Source organism: Rutidosis leptorrhynchoides, chromosome 4, assembly GCF_046630445.1.
Source record: "Rutidosis leptorrhynchoides isolate AG116_Rl617_1_P2 chromosome 4, CSIRO_AGI_Rlap_v1, whole genome shotgun sequence".
Classification (NCBI taxonomy): Eukaryota; Viridiplantae; Streptophyta; class Magnoliopsida; order Asterales; family Asteraceae; genus Rutidosis; species Rutidosis leptorrhynchoides.
Window position 1 is genome coordinate 542,918,733 of NC_092336.1, and position 21,354 is coordinate 542,940,086.

Here is a 21,354-nt window from a genome sequence, read left to right on the forward strand (position 1 = left end):
CTCATTAACCGATTGGCTCCTACAATCATATTATAATCGGTTTGTTCTTGCACATGTATCATATAACGCGGCTAATTCCGGACATGCTCATTTACATCTAGACTTTTCACGAACTCATGACCTCTCTCCCGGTTACGTCCAAAGTCATCCCGATTTGAATCGTCGCTGCCACAATAATTACACTCGTACCACCTTGCTCTGATATGTAACACCCCGTTTTCCCTGTATATATACATATATATATATATATATATATATATATATATATATATATATATATATATATATATATATATATATATATATAGGTGTATTGTGTATGTACGACTAGTGTATGAAGTGTACCAAGCGTGTACATGTTGCTTGTTCAAATGTCGAAGAAAACAGGACGTTGTCTGAGTTACAAGGTGTGTACGTACATTTTTGACCCCAAATAAAGTTTGAGTTGATGTTTCAAAACCTTACCATTAGAAAGGAAATCTTATTATGTTTCTGATGTTATGCGAGGTGTATATGAAATAGCTTATATTTTACTAGAAAAAACTATTAAATACGTTACAATTTTATACAAGATATTTATTATTTATTTACAGATGGGATATACCTAAACCTTGCTACAACACTATAGGCAGTGTACCTAATCGTAGAGTAGTATAGTTTTTAGTAAGTCCGGTTCGTTTTACAGGGAGCGGGCTTATTGTACACTATATTTTAATTAACTATATTTGTACAAAATATTTATAATTATATATAATAATATATAAAAAGGGGGTTTACCGTTTAATGACCGGTTTGTCGATTTTAAAACTTTAGTCGCAGTTAAAACCTAATGTAAAATATTAAATAAATAAAAGACTTAATTTAAAGCGTAAAATAAATAACGATAATGAAATTGCAATAAATAAAAGTGCGATGAAATAAAATTGCGATAATTAAAAATGTGATAATTAGAAGTGCAATTAAATATAAAAATAAAGGAATTATGCTTATTTAAACTTCCGTAATCATGATGTTTGACGTGTTGATTTTATTTTATTCCCATGGTTTAATTGTTCTTTGTCCTGGATTATTCAATATGTCCGTCTGGCTTTTGTCCATAACAGTCCATCAGTCATAAATATAAAGTGCGAGTGTCCTCGTCAAATTATCCTTATACCCGAAGTCAAATATTCCAACTAATTGGGGACTTAAACTGTAACAATGTCTTAATACTTTGTTTAATAATTACACCAGGATATCGACTGCGTGTAACCCAAGGTTTTAATACTTTGTTATCAATTATGCCAAGTGTCCTTGTACATAATTTCACCCCTGTTTTAATAATTCCATAGGCTATTAATCCATTCCCGTGTCTGGTTAAATTAACGATTATTCATACATATAAATATCCCGCCCATCGTGTCCGATTTGAGTGTATATGGTTATTTATAGGTACGTCCAATTGTAAATCTTTATATTAAAATTAACAAACTATCATTTAGTTAAACAAATATAAAGCCCATTAATAGCCCATAGTCTAATTTCCACAAGTGTCGTTCTTTTGTCCAAACCCCAATTATGGTACAAAATCCAAATACCCAATTTTAATATTTTTAGCCCAACATCATGATTACTTCGTCTTAAATAAGCATAATAATAACTTAAGTACGAGACATCAATTTAAAAAGGAGAACATAGCTTACATTGATTATTTATCGCGTAGTGTTACACGGACAGAGCTTCGACTTTAAAACCCGTAAAATAACATTTACATAACCCAAACTAATCTAATATAAAACTACCCTATACTAATATATATATATATATATATATATATATATATATATATATATATATATATATATATATATATATATATATATTTATTATTATTAGAGGAGTATTATTATTATTATTATTAAAACTCGTCGAATAAGCTGGCTATTTATAGGACCTGACCAACTTTTTCGGGCCATGCGATCGCATGGGATATGTGCCTTCTGGCCATGCGATCGCATGGTGTCTGGCACCAGCTCACATTCATTTGTTTTTTAGTCTGCCGACACTATTTAATATAATATAAAATATATAAATAATTTATATAATTATTTAAATATTATATTATATTCTTGTGCATAGTAGACTTGTAATTTTTGGTCCGTTGCGTCGGGCGTTGATAGTTGGCTCAGGTCCCGGTTTCGGATTTTTGAACGTCCTTTCGTAATAATTTAATATCTTGTACTTTGCGTTCCGCAACTTGTACTTTTATCATTTTTAGACGTTTCTCATAAATAAATTGAACCACTTGGATTGTATCTTGTACATTTGAGCTTTTTGGTCATTTGCGTCTTCAAATCGTCGTTTTCGCCTTTTGTCTTCGCACTTATTTAATATAAACGATTACAACTTAAAATAGGACAATTACAACTAAATAATTTACATATTGGGAGGATATTGCTGCTAAATATATGTTCATTTGGAGCACTATCAAATATCCCCACACTTGAACGTTGCTTGTCCTCAAGCAATACAGAACTTGAAATTAAATCACACGAATCACTTCTTTATTCTTCACACTTTGTACATTAGTGATTTTGATACGGCGGTATAAACAATGATAGTAACGATGTGGTTTACAGTCCCACATGACTATAAAAATTTAGATCCTTAAGGAAATTGGATCTTTATGAAAACATTTGATCTTTTGAAAATTCATTCTAGCTTTTACCCTAGATAAGTTTTCCGGAATACCCCTTCACCGGTGTTTGCAAAATGTTTTTGTGGGTTTTTTGGGTTTTGTGGGTTTCAGATTTGAAAATTTTAGCTCAAAACTTATGGTTTTGTGTCACCCACTTGCTAACCTTGTATTGGGAAAGCAACACGTCCAGTATACTTGTCCCGTATATTACCTTTCAGCTGTAGTGACCCGAACTTTTCCATGTTTATATATATTAAATGAAATTGTTATTTACATGATTAAGTGTTTCCAACATGTTAAGCAATCAAACTTGTTAAGACTTGATTAATTGAAATAGGTTTCATATAGACAATTGAGTACCCAAGTTGACCGGTGATTCACGAACGTTAAAACTTGTAAAAACTATATGATGACATATATATGGTTATATATATAGTTAACATGATATTATGATAAGTAAACATATCATTAAGTATATTACAATGAACTACATATGTAAAAACAAGACTACTAACTTAATGATTTTGAAACGAGACATATATGTAACGATTATCGTTGTAACGACATTTAATGTATATATATCATATTAAGAGATATTCGTACATCATAATATCATGATAATATAATAATTTAAAATCTCTTTTGATATTATAAACATTGGGTTAATAACATTTAACAAGATCGTTAACCTAAAGGTTTCAAAACAACACTTACATGTAACGACTAACGATGACTTAACGACTCAGTTAAAATGTATATACATGTAGTGTTTTAATATGTATTCATACACTTTTGAAAGACTTCAAGACACTTATCAAAATACTTCTACTTAACAAAAATGCTTACAATTACATCCTCGTTCAGTTTCATCAACAATTCTACTCGTATGCACCCGTATTCGTACTCGTACAATACACAGCTTTTAGATGTATGTACTATTGGTATATACACTCCAATGATCAGCTCTTAGCAGCCCATGTGAGTCACCTAACACATGTGGGAACCATCATTTGGCAACTAGCATGAAATATCTCATAAAATTACAAAAATATGAGTAATCATTCATGACTTATTTACATGAAAACAAAATTACATATCCTTTATATCTAATCCATACACCAACGACCAAAAAAACCTACAAACACTTTCATTCTTCAATTTTCTTCATCTAATTGATCTCTCTCAAGTTCTATCTTCAAGTTCTAAGTGTTCTTCATAAATTCCAAAAGTTCTAGTTTCATAAAATCAAGAATACTTCCAAGATTGCAAGTTTACTTCCAAGTTTTCTAAATTCATTCCAAGTAATCATCCAAGATCAAGAAACCTTTGTTACTTACAGTAGGTTATCTTTCTAATACAAGGTAATAATCATATTCAAACTTTAATTCAATTTCTATAACTATAATAATCTTATTTCGAGTGGAAATCTTACTTGAAATTGTTTTCGTGTCATGATTCTGCTTTAAGAACTTTCAAACCATCCAAGGATCCTTTGAAGCTAGATCCATTTTTCTCATTTCCAGTAGGTTTATCCAAGGAACTTGAGGTAGTAATGATGTTCATAACATCATTCGATTCATACATAAAAAGCTGTCTTATTCAACGTTATAAACTTGTAATCACTAGAACATAGTTTAGTTAATTCTAAACTTATTCGCAAATAAAGTTAATCCTTCTAACTAGACTTTTAAAATCAACTAAACACATGTTATATATCTATATGATATGCTAACTTAATGATTTAAAACTCAGAAACACGATAAATACCATAAAACTGGATATACGCCGTCGTAGTAAAACCGGGGGCTGTTTTGGTTGGGATAATTAAAATCTAAGAAGAACTTTGATTTAAAAGCTATACTTCTGGAAAAATGATTTTTCTTATGAACATGAAACTATATCCAAAAATCATGGTTAAACTCAAAGTGAAAGTATGTTTTTCAAAATGGTCATCAAGATGTCGTTCTTTCGACGGAAATGACTACCTCTTTAAAAAACGACTTGTAACTTGTATTTCTAACTATAAACTTATACTTTTTCTGTTTAGATTCATAAAGTTAAGTTCAATACGAAACCGTGGCCACTGGAATCACTCAAAACGGATTAAAAACGAAGAAATGGCGAGTAAAACAAGATTGATAAAAACTACTCATTTTACCTACGTGAAAGTTAGTAATAAATCTATTCCAACCATAACCTAATCAACTTATATTGTATATTATGTAATCTTGAGATACCATAGACACGTATACAATGTTTCGACCTATCATGTCGACCCATCTATATATATATATATATATATATATATATATATATATATATATATATATATATATATATATATATATATATATATATATATATATATATATATATATATATATATATATATATATTGCGGAACAACCATAGACACTCTATATGTGAATGTTGGAGTTAGCTATACAAGGTTGAGGTTGATTCCAAAATATATATATAGTTTGAGTTGTGATCAATACTGAGATATGTATACACTGGGTCGTGAATTGATTCAAGATAATATTATCAATTTATTTCTGTACATCTAACTGTGGACAACTAGTTGTAGGTTACTAACGAGGACTACTGACTTAATAAACTTAAAACATCAAAATGTATTAAAAGTTTTGTAAATATATTTTGAACATACTTTGATATATATGTATATATTGTTATAGGTTTGTGAATCAACCAGTGGCCAAGTCTTACTTCCCGACGAAGTAAAAATCTGTGAAAGTGAGTTATAGTCCCACTTTTAAAATCTAATATTTTTGGGATGAGAATACATGCAGGTTTTATAAATTATTTACAAAATAGACACAAGTACGTGAAACTACATTCTATGGTTGAATTATCAAAATCGAATATGCCCCTTTTTATTAAGTCTGGTAATACAAGAATTAGGAAACAGACACCCTAATTGACGCGAATCCTAAAGATAGATCTATTGGGCCTAACAAACCCCATCCAAAGTACCGGATGCTTTAGTACTTCGAAATTTATATCATATCCGAAGGGTGTCCCGGAATGATAGGGATATTCTTAAATATGCATCTTGTTAATGTCGGTTACCAGGTGTTCACCATATGAATGATTTTTATCTCTATGTATGGGATGTGTATTGAAATATGAAATCTTGTGGTCTATTGTTACGATTTGATATATATAGGTTAAACCTATAACTCACCAACATTTTTGTTGACGTTTAAAGCATGTTTATTCTCAGGTGAATACTAAGAGCTTCCGCTGTTGCATACTAAAATAAGGACAAGATTTGGAGTCCATATTTGTATGGTATTGTGTAAAAACTGCATTCAAGAAACTGATTTCGATGTAACATATTTGTATTGTAAACCATTATGTAATGGTCGTGTGTAAACAGGATATTTTAGATTATCATTATTTGATAATCTACGTAAAGCTTTTTAAACCTTTATTTATGAAATAAAGGTTATGGTTTGTTTTAAAAATGAATGCAGTCTTTGAAAAACGTCTCATATAGAGGTCAAAACCTCGCAACGAAATCAATTAATATGGAACGTTTTTAATCAATAAGAACGGGACATTTCAGTGGCAAACTACCGTCCGGTTGTAAAGGAAAGCGATGAACAAGAAACTGTTAAGGCAATGTCTAATGACATGCATTTGTTCATGGTCTAAAACGTGTCGGATGCAATTACTATCCTTTGTAGGAGCAATAGTAAAGATCACCCTATAATTTTTTTTCGGTCTGGCACAAGGTCCTGTCTTCGACCATGCTATGCAACCACCGTTCTTACGGTTGACACCCGAATTGGTTCAGGTGACCTAATGAATTCTAGGTGAATTCCTAGGATTTTACGTTCAATGGTAATGAACGCATTAAAAATGGGTTTTCAGAAAACAAATCGGTTTTAATTTGATCAAAATATTTTCTCGTTCAAGCTCGAGTTTAGATATCATCGAATTCCATGAGTTTGTAATTCTCAATCTTTAAGGTCAATCTCTAGGATTGAGTAATATCAGTCTTAAAAGCTGATTTTTAATCTTTAAGGAGATTATCCTTTCTGGGGATCTGATTCATTAGTCTTATCAAGCTAATTTGCACGGCGCCCTCCTCATTTTATGAGACAGATCCTCTCATGGTTAGGATAAGTCTGACCACTTGGCGACCCTGTTTGATGCTGAGGTCCGTGGATTTCCTGCTGATTTTAGAGATGACTTTTCTAGATTTTCCGTCAACCTACAGCTGGTCTGGACGACAACTTCTTGACTAAATCAAGAAGCGCGTGTCTTTTTTGGAAGACTTTACTTCCATTTAATGATGGAATTGATTCATCGTGTAGATCTATCTTTTCTTTTATCTTTATTATAATATTGCGGGTAAAACAGTCAATTTAGTCCAAAACAAAAGCACCTGCAATAACTTTACAGAAACATGTGATAGATAGTTTTTTTTAATTGAATAACTTGGTACATTCTCCCCACACTTAGTTTCTTTCTTTGCCTTTTTATTCTCCTTTATTCCATTTTAAATGAATTCAAGTGTTTTAGGGTGTTTCTCAATTTTATGTCCTTTCCGAGGTAACGATAATTTCGGTATTAACACCTAGTTTTCATCGTTCATAAATATGTATAAACATGATTTTGAATTCATTTAGTTGAAATTTTTTCAAATTTTCACAAAATTTGGCAATTAAACCAAGTGTAAACCTGAGAGAATTTATAACCCTTCCCCACACTTGAGATCATGGAATGCCCTCATTTGCATGAAATCAGACTCTAATTATAAATTCATGAGGGTGATTAGTGCAGAAAAGTAGTTAAAGATACCCAGTTTTGTAATTACAAAGCTTGTCGATTGATAGATGGCGCGCCTCATCGTTCATCCCTTCTTGTTTTATCACACATGTTTTTTTTTTCCTTCAAAAACGGCTGATTTTCTGAGCTGTTTGTTAATATTTGAAAATGCGTCTTTTACCCTTACTTATTATGCATGTTTATTAACGAGTTATGCACTAACCCGAACCCCTAATTTAACGTTAAGTGGGGTTAGACTTCCCCACACTTAGCTGACGATATGTGAAGTCGGTAGAATAAGTTTCACGAATTAGAATAGTGAGCCAGTTATTTACATCTCGGGTGGTGTATAATATATCAATGGGTTTAAAGTTTAGAACCACTCGATCGTCACTACTTAATTCTTTTTTAAGTGTAGCTTTTAGTAAATGGATACGTCTCTTTTCTGGTTCTTGGTCAAATGGATCGATATACACCGACATACATATTTCTATAGGGTGGACAATTCCTAACATTTCCTTTCGTTCATTCTCGGGATCAAGGTTTTCACCTCTATTACCCAATTGGGTGAAATTCGAGGTGTCAATATCTATTACAGCTTGTAGTTCATCTTTGGTAGATGACTCGTCTATTGAGAATATTGGGTTGAAAGGTTGTGGAATGGTGAATTTCGGGATCGAAGCAAATTCTTCTTCATTAATGGTACTTATTGGTCTCACCATTTTGGTCTCGGGGGTAAAATTTTCAACGTTATCGTTTTCCCAAGAGTACCAATTTGTCACCCTTACTTCTTCTTCATTCATTGATGGATCGATGATTTTGTCGGTAGAGGCTAATGTGTCGATATGTTGTGAAATTGGTAAAACTGAATAAAAAGTATCATCGGGATAATTGGTGATTTCGGAGCTCTCGAATTCATCAAAATTCGATGATATGAGATTTTCTTGTACATGACTCCTCAGATCAACAGGTGCGTAATCTGATAGAGTTTCAGCTTGCCTATTTACAAACTCTTTCATTTGTTCATTTTGAGCATCAAGTTCTTCGAGTTTGATTTTCATATAATCCAAAGAATTTTCAGACACATAATTTTCCTCATCTTCTGGTTGTGGAGTTTGGAAATATTCTTGGGAATAATCCCAATTTGAATTGTATTCTTCATAATCATTCCCTTCAGGTTCCATGGGTTCATAATTTTCCATAGGAACGTAATAATAACATTCCCATATTGAGTGATAATCTCCACAGATTTCACAACCAGTTATTGTTTCGTCATTTGTGATCCAAGATTGACCGAACGAATTGTCATCAACACTCGGTTGAGAGTATTGATTTCGTATGTCGTAAAGAGTTTCCAAAATATCTTCGAGACTTTTCATAATGCGCTTATTACCAAATTTTAATTATCCTATTAGTTATAAATATAAAAATTATATAAGTTATCAAATTAATAGACTTTTCTGCTTTTGCCCACGTTTCGAATAGCCAATAGATGCAGCAGGGAGCCAGAACCCTTTAAATCAGAAGCTCACAACTCAGCCACTAACAAATCCAACTATTACTACGAAGCAGCAAATTTGGATGTCTATCAATTTAACCGCTTAAAATAATTTTTCGTTTTTGAAATTTTAGAGAAGAAATAGAAAATTCTATGTCCTAAAAACTAGATCGTCGAGAAATAAGAAAGAAAAAGAAGTGCGTCGAAAAACGTCGAAAAATAAAAATGTAGAAAAATAATAGGCGTCGAAAAATAAAAATTAGAAAGTAGCGCGTCGAAACTTAAAAAGGAACTAAAAACTAAGAATTAAAAGTTGCTTCTAAAAATATTAAAGCTTAAAAGAAAAACTATATCCCAAAATGGCAATAATTTAAAAAGGTACTAAAATTTATAAACAGCGTCGCAAAATTCTAAAAGCACCTAAGTCTTAGTCTAAAGAAAAAGCACTTCAGGGATTTTACGGCAAAGCCTAAAAATTTAGAAATAAAAATAACTATGGTAAAAACTATATTAAAACTAAATACGAGCAAAAAAAAAAAAACAAATATTACACTAAAACAAATAAAAAGATACAAAATATAAAAATAAACTTAAAGTTGTAAAAAGTACAATTTTTATAAAAATATTATTTTTATATTATTTATTTTATAAAAGTATTAGTTTTATAATTTATTAAAACTAATTAAACTAAAAATACAAATTAATTAAATAAAACTATAACTAATAATTAAATAAACTAACCTAATTAGGGTTATAATAATAATAATTATAAATTAATTAAAACCCTAAACTGTCGGCTGAGGTTACCAGGCCTGTCAACTCAAGCCATGCGATCGCATGGTTTGGAAGTTAAAATCTCATGCGATCGCATGAGGTAGGGTTTCGGGCCAAGAGCTGGGTTGCTACAGTGTTCGGGCCCGAGAGTTTTTATTTAAATTTTTTTTTTATATTGTTTTTCTAAAAATGATATACAAATATATTTATAAAATATAGTGTTTCGCCGAATCCCCGGCAGCGGCGCCAAAAACTTGATGTTATGCGAGGTGTATATGAAATAGCTTATATTTTACTAGGAAAAACTATTAAATACGTTACAATTTTATACAAGATATTTATTATTTATTTACAGATGGGATATACCTAAACCTTGCTACAACACTATAGGCAGTGTACCTAATCGTAGAGTAGTATAGTTTTTAGTAAGTCCGGTTCGTTCCACAGGGAGCGGGCTTATTGTACACTATATTTTAATTAACTATATTTGTACAAAATATTTATAATTATATATAATAATATATAAAAGGGGGTTTACCGTTTAATGACCGGTTTGTCGATTTTAAAACTTTAGTCGCAGTTAAAACTTAATGTAAAATATTAAATAAATAAAAGACTTAATTTAAAGCGTAAAATAAATAACGATAATGAAATTGCAATAAATAAAAGTGCGATGAAATAAAATTGCGATAATTAAAAATGTGATAATTAGAAGTGCAATTAAATATAAAAATAAAGGAATTATGCTTATTTAAACTTCCGTAATCATGATGTTTGACGTGTTGATTTTATTTTATTCCCATGGGTTAATTGTTCTTTGTCCTGGATTATTCAATATGTCCGTCTGGTTTTTGTCCATAACAGTCCATCAGTCATAAATATAAAGTGCGAGTGTCCTCGTCAAATTATCCTTATACCCGAAGTCAAATATTCCAACTAATTGGGGACTTAAACTGTAACAAGGTCTTAATACTTTGTTTAATAATTACACCAGGATATCGACTGCGTCTAACCCAAGGTTTTAATACTTTGTTATCAATTATGTCAAGTGTCCTTGTACATAATTTCACCCCTGTTTTAATAATTCCATAGACTATTAATCAATTCCCGTGTCTGGTTAAATGAACAATTATTCATACATATAAATATCCCGCCCATCGTGTCCGATTTGAGTGTATATGGTTATTTATAGGTACGTCCAATTGTAAATCTTTATATTAAAATTAACAAACTATCATTTAGTTAAACAAATATAAAGCCCATTAATAGCCCATAGTCTAATTTCCATAAGTGTCGTTCTTTTGTCCAAACCCCAATTATGGTACAAAATCCAATTACCCAATTTTAATATTTTTAGCCCAACATCATGATTACTTCGTCTTAAATAAGCATAATAATAACTTAAGTACGAGACATCAATTTAAAAAGGAGAACATAGCTTACATTGATTATTTATCGCGTAGTGTTACACGGACAGAGCTTCGACTTTAAAACCCGTAAAATAACCTTTACATAACCCAAACTAATCTAATATAAAAATACCCTATACTATAATATATATATATATATATATATATATATATATATATATATATATATATATATATATATATATATATATATATATATATATATATATATATATATTTATTTATTATTATTAGAGGAGTATTATTATTATTATTAAAACTCGTCGAATAAGCTGGCTATTTATAGGACCTGACCAACTTTTTCGGGCCATGCGATCGCATGGGATATGTGCCTTCTGGCCATGCGATCGCATGGTGTCTGGCACCAGCTCACATTCATTTGTTTTTTAGTCTGCCGACACTATTTAATATAATATAAAATATATAAATAATTTATATAATTATTTAAATATTATATTATATTCTTGTGCATAGTAGACTTGTAATTTTTGGTCCGTTGCGTCGGGCGTTGATAGTTGGCTCAGGTCCCGGTTTCGGATTTTTGAACGTCCTTTCGTATAATTTAATATCTTGTACTTTGCGTTTCGCAACTTGTACTTTTATCATTTTTAGACGTTTCTCATTAATAAATTGAACCACTTGGATTGTATCTTGTACATTTGAGCTTTTTGGTCATTTGCGTCTTCAAATCGTCATTTTCGCCTTTTGTCTTCGTACATATTTAATATAAACGATTACAACTTAAAATAGGACAATTACAACTAAATAATTTACATATTGGGAGGATATTGCTACTAAATATATGTTCATTTGGAGCACTATCAGTTTCCAACGATATTTGATTCATCGAAAACGGAGTTACGGTTAAAAAGTTATGGCCAAAACAAGTTGCTGAAGTTCGGATGAAACAGGAAAACTCCACGGCGCGACCAGAATGGCCACGGCGCGACAATTGCCTATTTTGAGGGTCAGAAATCTTAAAAATGTGCACTAAAATCACCCTTTAGGCCACGGCGCGGAGGGTTTACTCCGCGGCGCGACAATAGGCACGATCTGATGCTTTTCAGCCTTTTAATGAGTTTAATGAAGGGTAAAGTTGTCTTTTTGCTTATGGACGGTTTGAGGGCCATATATCTGGCCAAAATCTTATACTCATCTCATTTTCTTCATTTTCTTTCCCTCCCACTCACACACTAAAACCTAGAGAGAGAGTAAAGGGTTTAGAGAGAGAAAGCTTGAATCGGGGAAGAAGAAGGTTGATTCGGGTCAAGTCTCAAGTGTTAAAGTTGTTCATCTCGTTCGTGGCTACGTTGTGGTTGTATTGGTAAGTTCTAACTCCGAATTTCATTGTTTGATTTGAGATTCAATGTTAGGGTTTGAACTTAAATTGTCAAGAAACCCATTTAAACTCTTGAAGTGAGTTTATTGATGCTAGTAATCGGGTTTAAAATTATTGTTGGTGGGTTTTGGGTTGGTTAATGATTTAGCTATGATTAGGGCTTTAATTTGAGTGTAATCACTATGATTAGTGATTATATTGTTGAAAGAACCCAAATGGGTGTTGTTGGAAACTTGATTTTGAATTGGGTCAAAATAAGAATTGTAAGTTGATTTTGGAGAAGACAAGCGTTTAAAACTTGTGGTTTAGTTATGTTGGCGTTGTTGGAGCCATTTTCACTAGTGTCAGTGATTATGGAGGTGTTGGAACCATTTTGGGTGTATTTGGTTGACTAATTTTGAAATGGGTCAAAATTAGGGTTTATGTGTCAATTTGGGTTGACTGTAAATCCACCCTAATTGTGTTGTTTATTATGTGATTAATGGAATAGGTACATTCCATTGGCAATTGCAGATTATTCGGTTGCATCCATCAAGATTTCAAGGTGAGTGTAAATTTACTATGCACATGTGAATGTGTAAAATGGGTGCGTGTGTGTAGAGTGACCCTTGCTTGGGTTTACTCTATGTTAGTGTGGGTGAATGGACTCCTCTTGTGCTTCGGGTCCATGTGATACGCTTATGCATTTTGGGTTTTTACCCTTGGTGTGGTGATTTGGCTAGCGTATTGGATAACTCTTTTGGCGATGGATTGCTAGCATTTGTTGTTGAGAAAATGATGACTCTGGTAGTTCGGTCATCTTGGTGATGAGGTGGTGAATTTCGGGTTGTGCGAATTCACTAAGGCTCGGGTAGTTCGGCCAACCTCGGTTGTAGAAGTGGTGAAGGAAGTGAATCTCGGGTAGTGCGAATTCACTAAGGTCCGAGTAGTTCGGCCGACCTTCATGTGGTTTGGGTTAATGGGTTAACCTTATTGTTGTTGTTGATTATTAGTTATTGTATATGTACATACTTATCGTTGTGTTGTAGCTAATCTTGTGGCGTTAGCTTGGTGATTACGTAGCGTGTAGCTACTTCGTGTATTGTGCTATTTTGTAGTTTGTTTACCATGCGGTGACGGTATGTGTTTATTTTGATGCTTGGTGATGCGTAGCCACTTTATGCATATGTATGTGTATAGTATCTTTACATTCACTAAGCATTAGCTTACCCTCTCGTTGTTGCTATTTTTATAGGTTCGTGTGATGGCGGCTCGGGTAAGCGTGGGGATTAGAGATCTTGGCTAGGTTGCTTTAGAAGACGTGCTTTTGGATTGATTAGGATTGGGTAGCGTATCCCCAATCACCATGCTCGATTTTGTTGAAAATTAAAATGGTCGGGTCGTGTTTGCCCGTTCGGATAATTAAACTATGCATTAAATGTTTTAAAAGTTTATTGAACTTATTTTTTGTGTTAAAGATGTTTTCGGAAACATAATTGGGACCTAAATATTATTGTATTAACAAAAAAAAAATTATGGGCCGGTTTAAATACGGGTTGGGTTGTTTCATGATACCAATTAACCAATTATTTTCTGCCACAATGATTACCTAGTATATATTTTTTTATGCACTATATTTACATTATTTCTATTACAAATATTTTAATTTAAGTTTTAGAGTGAAAATATGAAAATGACAGACAAATAGGGGTTGAGTATTAATGGGTCGTTGAGTTAACACATCGTGTTGCTCATGTGGTCCGATATCTGAACGCAACATTTTGAAATGGTTAATGACATTTTCGAGTGGCTCGATCCGCAACCAGGAATGATCATGAAGAAAACTCGCATGTACTGATTTTTGTATTCACCCTTTGATGGATATGAAGACTCCGTAACAACACACTCTTTGGTTCCAACACAATCAAGAGATGTACGATTTTAGATTATATTCGTTTATTTCTTTTTCCAAATATGCTCTTAGCTGTAACACATAACTTTCACATCCTTTAATTTATAATTCTTTTTTTTGTTTCTTGTCTAGCTTCTGACTAGCTTTTATCTAATAAAATTTCAGCAGTTTAAAAAAAATGAGAATTTTACAAGTACATCAAATCTAAGATCTAAAATCAAAGCTTTAAGAATCTCAAAATTATATTTCAAAAATAATTATCTTTGAAAGGTAGTTTAATAATTACTCCGTATTTGCTAATAAAAAAAACCTACAAAACTTAATAGTATATGGGTCTTATAGTTAAATTTAATTGTGTCTTATATAGTTTAAAAGATATTTTGTACAAAAATTCTAAACTAGTAGCTATATTTTATCAGATGTTTATATAATTTAGAGTAGCAATTAAATTATTTAATTGTATAATACTTTTTTAACGTGTCAACAATAGGGCTTATGTTAGGAGGGGAAAAAAAAAACCCCTTAAAAGTAAGACCAGGGTACGAAATGCGCATCACGGAAAGAAAGCAGGTCACGGATGATAATTTGTCACATGATGCAAGAAAGAATAGGTCTCTTTTTGTCTATTGCCTTTATTAATTGTATATCCTAACACAATATATGACATGATCTTATTATATTTCATACGTTAACTTATAAATAAAAGCATATATAGAAGGAAGTAAAAGCTTAAAGTTTGAGATTTAGTTAGAAAGAAATAAGTTCATGACTTGACTTTTGAAACATTGATGAGATAATATTGAAGCATATACAATACCATGTATATTCTTTAAGTCTTAGAAAACTAGTATTTGTTTAATTGTTGGTACTATTTTAAAAAGGAAATTAACTTATAACAATATTGAGTCACTTCTAAGTTCGAATATATATTGTAGGATGGCATATGCATATTAAGCAAAACAATTATATAAAGTGTAATCATTTCAATTGATGTCCTTATGTAGTGATTGAATATGGTTAATAAATCAATGATTATAATTATACGAGTAATTATTATGATCATTATGATATGGTAGAGTTTATGGTTTTGAAGAACTTATTATTTTTAAGCTTTGTTTGAATACAAAAATAAAATAAAAAAATAGAGCTTAAAAAATAAGGTTGTTACAAGAAATTTATAAAAAAAAATAAAGCTTATGATATGTAAAATTACTAAAAATTCCTTCATTATTATTTCATATATTATTATTAATGTCTATCTTTAGTCAATTTACAATAATAAGCTCATCTCCAGCTACTTTACGAAACATTTATGAAAAATAATAAGCTTCAGCTTTCAGTTTTAATAATAAATTTCAGCTCCAGCTCTAGCTATAAGTCACAACTTCAGTTTCAGTTAATTTCGTCTAAACACGTCCGTATTTTCTATTGTTGTTAAAAATATATATTCATATTTATTTAAAAAAAAATGAATAAACTTAATGCGGTTGTCTACCTTGGACTGTCTAATATTGTGTAAGAAATTCAAGCTACTTACCAATTTCATATGATAATAACCGTTGCACTTGTGAATTCACAAAAATATACCATACTAATCATTAACCATGTCGAAAAAGCTAAAATCAATTAAAATTTAAACCAAAAAAGTAATCATTCACTAATTATCACCTCCGAATCATGATTAAATTAACAAATAAAAATCATGTGATCTTATGACACATTAAAACCGAAGTAGGAATTATATTGTACATCAAATAACAGACAGGCACTTGTCACAAAAATCATACGGATTATCTAACTACGTTATTTAAATGTTTATTTTTAAATTAAAAATAAAATAAAATTCACTCCATATTTATAATTTATATACTCCATTTGTGAGTGTCGTATGTACATTGTTTGTTGCATTCATTGGCATTTGAATCAGAGTAACACGTGAGCAGCCATTTGAGAATGGTGTAAAAGTGTTTGCAGTGTGTGCTGGAATTCAAGAAATACTTTATTGCATTTTTTCTCAAAAACTTAACATCAATTAATTAATGGCGTTTTCTTTATTTGTTACTGTTGGTGCTACCATCATCTTCTCATGTTTCTCTTGTGTTCTATCAGATAGTCCCCTGTATGATTATACTGCATACATTCAGGTAATACTAATTGATACTAGTATGAATCACAATATACATGTATATATAGGTTTGACAGATATAAGTTATTATTATAAAATTTAAGTATTTTATATCCTCTATTTTGACATTGTTTGGTTATGTAATAAATTTTTATAACAGTGTAAAGTGGAACCTGAAGATCCACTTTACAACGGAGGGATCATTGAAGATGAAGCTACAACAATGGAATCGATTGTTGAGGAAAACGGAACCACCGTTTCTTGGCCCGCTTTTGTGTTGCCGAATCTTACTCCATCCACATTCTATAGTTTTTCAAGTTAAGTCTCTTATTAGCATTTTTATATCATGTAATTCATTCAATGATGGGAGTGCTATTACCATACGAGGTCTCGATAATAGCATATCTTTAGGTGGCCAGAAAAAATGTTACTATAGAAAATAGTCGCGATAACACAGTTAGATCACATATTTTTAGTAGCCTAAATAGTTAAACCTTATTCGTTTACCCATAATAGGATTTTAATAATCATATATTTGTTTCATACTTTTCGTTTTGAAGTTGATCATACTTTTAGTTGTTTCAAGTTAAGTCTCCAATAGTTTTCAAGTTTACTTATTTTATAAATTAATACAACTTATTACAGAGTAATTATTTAAAGTTTTGTTAACGACGGAAGTTGTTAAAGCGTTTTAAGCAATTGTACATAGTGGTTAGTTATTAATTAACGAGTGATAGTTATATGAATGTACAATTATCTAAAGTGTGTTAACTACGGTCATTTATCAAAATCCATCACTGCACTCGTATTAAAAGGTTGAAATTTAAGCAAAAGTTATTCCTCTTTCCGGCCCATCATGTGTGATGTAAATCAACTACACACTGGCCCACATACAGACTTAGATGGTGGTCCAACCAATTTATCCAAATGCCCCCATTTCTGAAACCAACTAGACAAACGTTCAAGGCTTGAACTGATCATTAAACTTTGTTTATTGGCTTGTTGTGCGAAGGTTGGATCAAAATCGAGGGTGGTTCAAATTCATCGTTAATCACTGCAAGGCTAATGTCGGGAAATTCACCACATAATTGCGTAGGAACAGTTATTGCTCGTCACGATTGTTGGTCATTCCTCAAGGGTGGATTTTATATGAATTCAGTATCGACCCCAACCTTACTTTACTTTCAGGTTTTGGTCCAAATTATACTCTATATACAATGATACAATGTAGTAGTAATTATTAATTATTAATAATATAACATAATAGTAATATTTATTTTATTATAAAATGCACTGAACAGAATTTTGGTGACAAGCAAATAACCATAACAATTTCTAGTGCATCATTACAACCTTTCACTAAAGAGGAATGGTCATTTCAACAAGAGTACAAGATCAATACTGTAAGTACAGTGCAATCATTTAATGGTAATAATTTTGACACCCAAAGTACCATTTAATCTCCATTACTTGACATTTAATGACATTTTCCTTCAATGTATCATTGATTGATTTAGGAGCGTAAACGCGCTGTCACGATTCACGTGTCGAATAAACAAGGAGTGAGGTTACCAGGGGCCGTTGTTCGCGTGGATCAAGTCTCAAAAGATTTCCCATTTGGATCCGCTATAAACAATTACATTATTGGAAATTTACCTTATCAGGTAAAACGAATAAAGTTCTCCTGTTCAAGTGCAACTTTGTATAATACAACTCATCAATATACATCATGCGGCCTAAGTTTAGATTATTATTTTTATGTTTAGAAATGGTTTGTGGAGAGATTTAATGCAGCCGTATTTGAGAACGAGCTCAAGTGGGCTGCAACTGAGCCTAAACAAGGGGTGTACAACTATACATTAGCCGATAATATGCTAGATTTTGTCCGAGCAAACCAAATTGTTGCTAGAGGTCATAACATATTTTGGGAAGACCCGAAATACCTCCCATCATGGGTACTTAACCTGACCAATGCCGAGCTAGAGTTAGCTGTGAAACGAAGAATCACGAGCCTGATGACCAAGTACAAGGACGAATTCGTCCATTGGGATGTTAGCAACGAGTTTCTACACTTCAATTTTTATGAAGAGAAACTTGGGCAAAATGCCACTTTCAAATTCTTTAAAGCTGCACATGACGCTGACCCGTTAGCGACACTTTTCATGAACGATTTTAACGTTGTGGAGAGGTGTAGCGATTCTAATTCTACGGTCGATGCTTACATTTCAAAAATAAATGATTTAAGAAGATTTGGAGTGTGGATGGATGGAATTGGATTAGAAAGTCACTTTGATGTTCCTAATCTTCCTCTAATGAGAGCGATTCTTGATAAGTTTGCAATTTTACAGCTTCCAATTTGGCTAACAGAAGTTGATATCAGCAATAAATTCAACCATGATCAACAGGTTTGTATCAAGAATTAGAAAAACTTACATGAGGCTTCCCTCTGTGTGATTTACCCCAGATTTCATGTGGGATCCCTAAACTTGTTTTTTGACGTGCGAGGTCCCTGTACTTACACTCGTTTTGCAAGGGGTTCATGTGGTTTACGAGTACAACTTAACGAGTGTAAAGTACGGGGACCCCGCACGTCAAAAGAAAAATTTGGGGGCCCCACATGAAATCAGGGATAAACTACAGGGATGACTCATGTAATTTTTTCCAAGAATTACAGCAATCTTATATATAAAGTTAAAATTGTGCAACTAACATTTAGAGAAGTGTTCATTATAGGCAACGTATCTAGAAGAAGTTTTAAGAGAAGGCTTTTCGCATCCTTCGGTGAACGGAATAATGTTGTGGTCCGCTTTGCATCAGAACGGAAAGTGTTATCAAATGTGCTTAACAGATACAAATTTCAATAATCTGCCAGCTGGTGACACGGTCGACAAACTTATAAAACAATGGCAAACAGGGTTTGTTAAAAGCCAAACTGATGAACATGGTGCTTTTAGCTTCTACGGGTTCTTAGGCGAGTACACAGTTACAGCTAGTTATGGGGGAAAAACCACAAACTCCACATTTTCGGTCAGTAGAAGTGATGAAACAAGACATTTTAGTATTCAGATTTGAATTACAAAATTGTGTATGCTACATTTATTTAGTGTGTGGGGATTAAAGTCTGTCCATCATCCATTTGTGTTTCCATATTGTTTAGTTCTAGCTGGTCAAATTGTTCTAAATATGTAAAAACTCTTGTATGTTGATTCCTGAATTGACATTAATGATAACCATACAGTTATAGTTAGTTATATGCCCGTATCGTCCATCACGATAGTTAGAGAATCTGCTTGTTACTTCTTAATTTAACTGTTTGTAATTTATTGTCTAGGGTGTTAATACCTCGTTACGCATTTATCGGAATATTTATTGTGCTAGTTTAACATTCTTTTTGTAGAATGATTCCTGGAAAGATTCAATGCAGCTGTTTATGAAAATGAGCTAAAATGGTCTGTAACTGAGCCAGAACACGGGCAGATCAACTACACCATACCTGATTTTATGTTAGATTTCATTAGATCTAACCAAATTACGGTTAGAGGGCATCGCATGTTTTTTGAAAATGAGCCAAAATGTTGTGCAACTGAGCTAATCCATCATCTATGTTGTATATGAAAGATTTTAATGTGGTGGAAACGAGTGGTGATCTGAATTAGAGTGCTGCTGCATACACCGCTAGGATGATGGAGGTGGTTTAGACTATTTATCTAGGATCTTAAAATGGTGTAGACTCGATCTAAAGGCGGAATACGATAGAACGAGGGTTAATCGAGTTACGAGTCGTTCTCGGGACCGAAATAGCCAAACCTAGACTTCTAGCTAGATTAGAACGGTGCCTAAATGTTGTAAATCGGTGGGTTGGAGGTAGGAGACGATTGCAGAACAACTTGGATCGATTAGGGTTATAAGAATGTGTTACCTTGGAATGAAACACGAAACCGGTATATATAATATTGTCTGCAGTGACAGTCGGTTGACTGACTCCATCAGTCGGTCGACTGTCTTGTTTAGTCGATCGTTGATCAACTTACACCGACCTTACACTGACAGTGTCTTCAGTCGGCCGACTGTCTCACACAGTCAATAGACAGTCGGGTCAGTTTAACTATTGATTAATTCATATATGCACAATATCAAACATCCAATAGTCACAATTGTTATTACATTATTAAAAATATAAGACTGAATTATATCACACAAAAAAATATCGAACTAGAAATTAACAATATGCATCAACAGGTGGAGGTGGGCACGTTACAATGCATGACACCGGGTTAGAAGGCCATTTTCTAACCCCAAAACCTGCTTTGATTAGGGTGTACAAGACCAACTTGCTACATTTCAGCTTCTTATTTGGCTTACAAAAATTTAATATTAGCAACACATATGATCAAGATACTCAGGTAAGCGACCATGCTAAAAACTTCAAATAAATTATTTATTTTCAATTTGTAACAATAGAAGTACTAATAAAACATGATATTTGTGGACTTGTCGGCATGGGAAGTATTTGGAGGTAGTGTTGAGAGAAGTGTGCTCAGTTGCTCACACCCAGCAGTAAACAGGGATAATGTTGTGACAGAAATGGATCCGAAAGGTTGCTGGTTGCTACCAAACGTGTCTAACGGATTAAAGGGCTTTTGGCATGGTAGTATCAAGGGAACCACATCAACCACTGGGTTCTGACCTTTGTCTTTCAATTATTCTCTTATCTTTTGTAATTGGTCAGTTTGAACAAGTGTCAACGATTAATTAATTAGGTATGTTAAGTTAATAATTAGAATGAATGAATAGGTTAATTACAGTAAATAAAAAGTTTCTTT

At 32.3% G+C, this 21,354-nt stretch overlaps 1 protein-coding gene across 1 annotated transcript; it reads left to right on the forward strand.

The window, feature by feature from the left end:
- Nucleotides 1–17,559: 17,559 nt before the first annotated feature.
- On the forward strand, nt 17,560–19,738 carry LOC139845117 (endo-1,4-beta-xylanase 5). The gene is made up of 5 exons (XM_071835345.1): nt 17,560–17,719; nt 17,833–17,934; nt 18,049–18,195; nt 18,298–18,936; nt 19,265–19,738. The coding sequence occupies exons 1-5, from the start codon at nt 17,597–17,599 to the stop codon at nt 19,601–19,603; spliced, it is 1,350 nt and encodes a 449-aa protein (XP_071691446.1). The 5' UTR covers nt 17,560–17,596; the 3' UTR covers nt 19,604–19,738.
- Nucleotides 19,739–21,354: the final 1,616 nt, after the last annotated feature.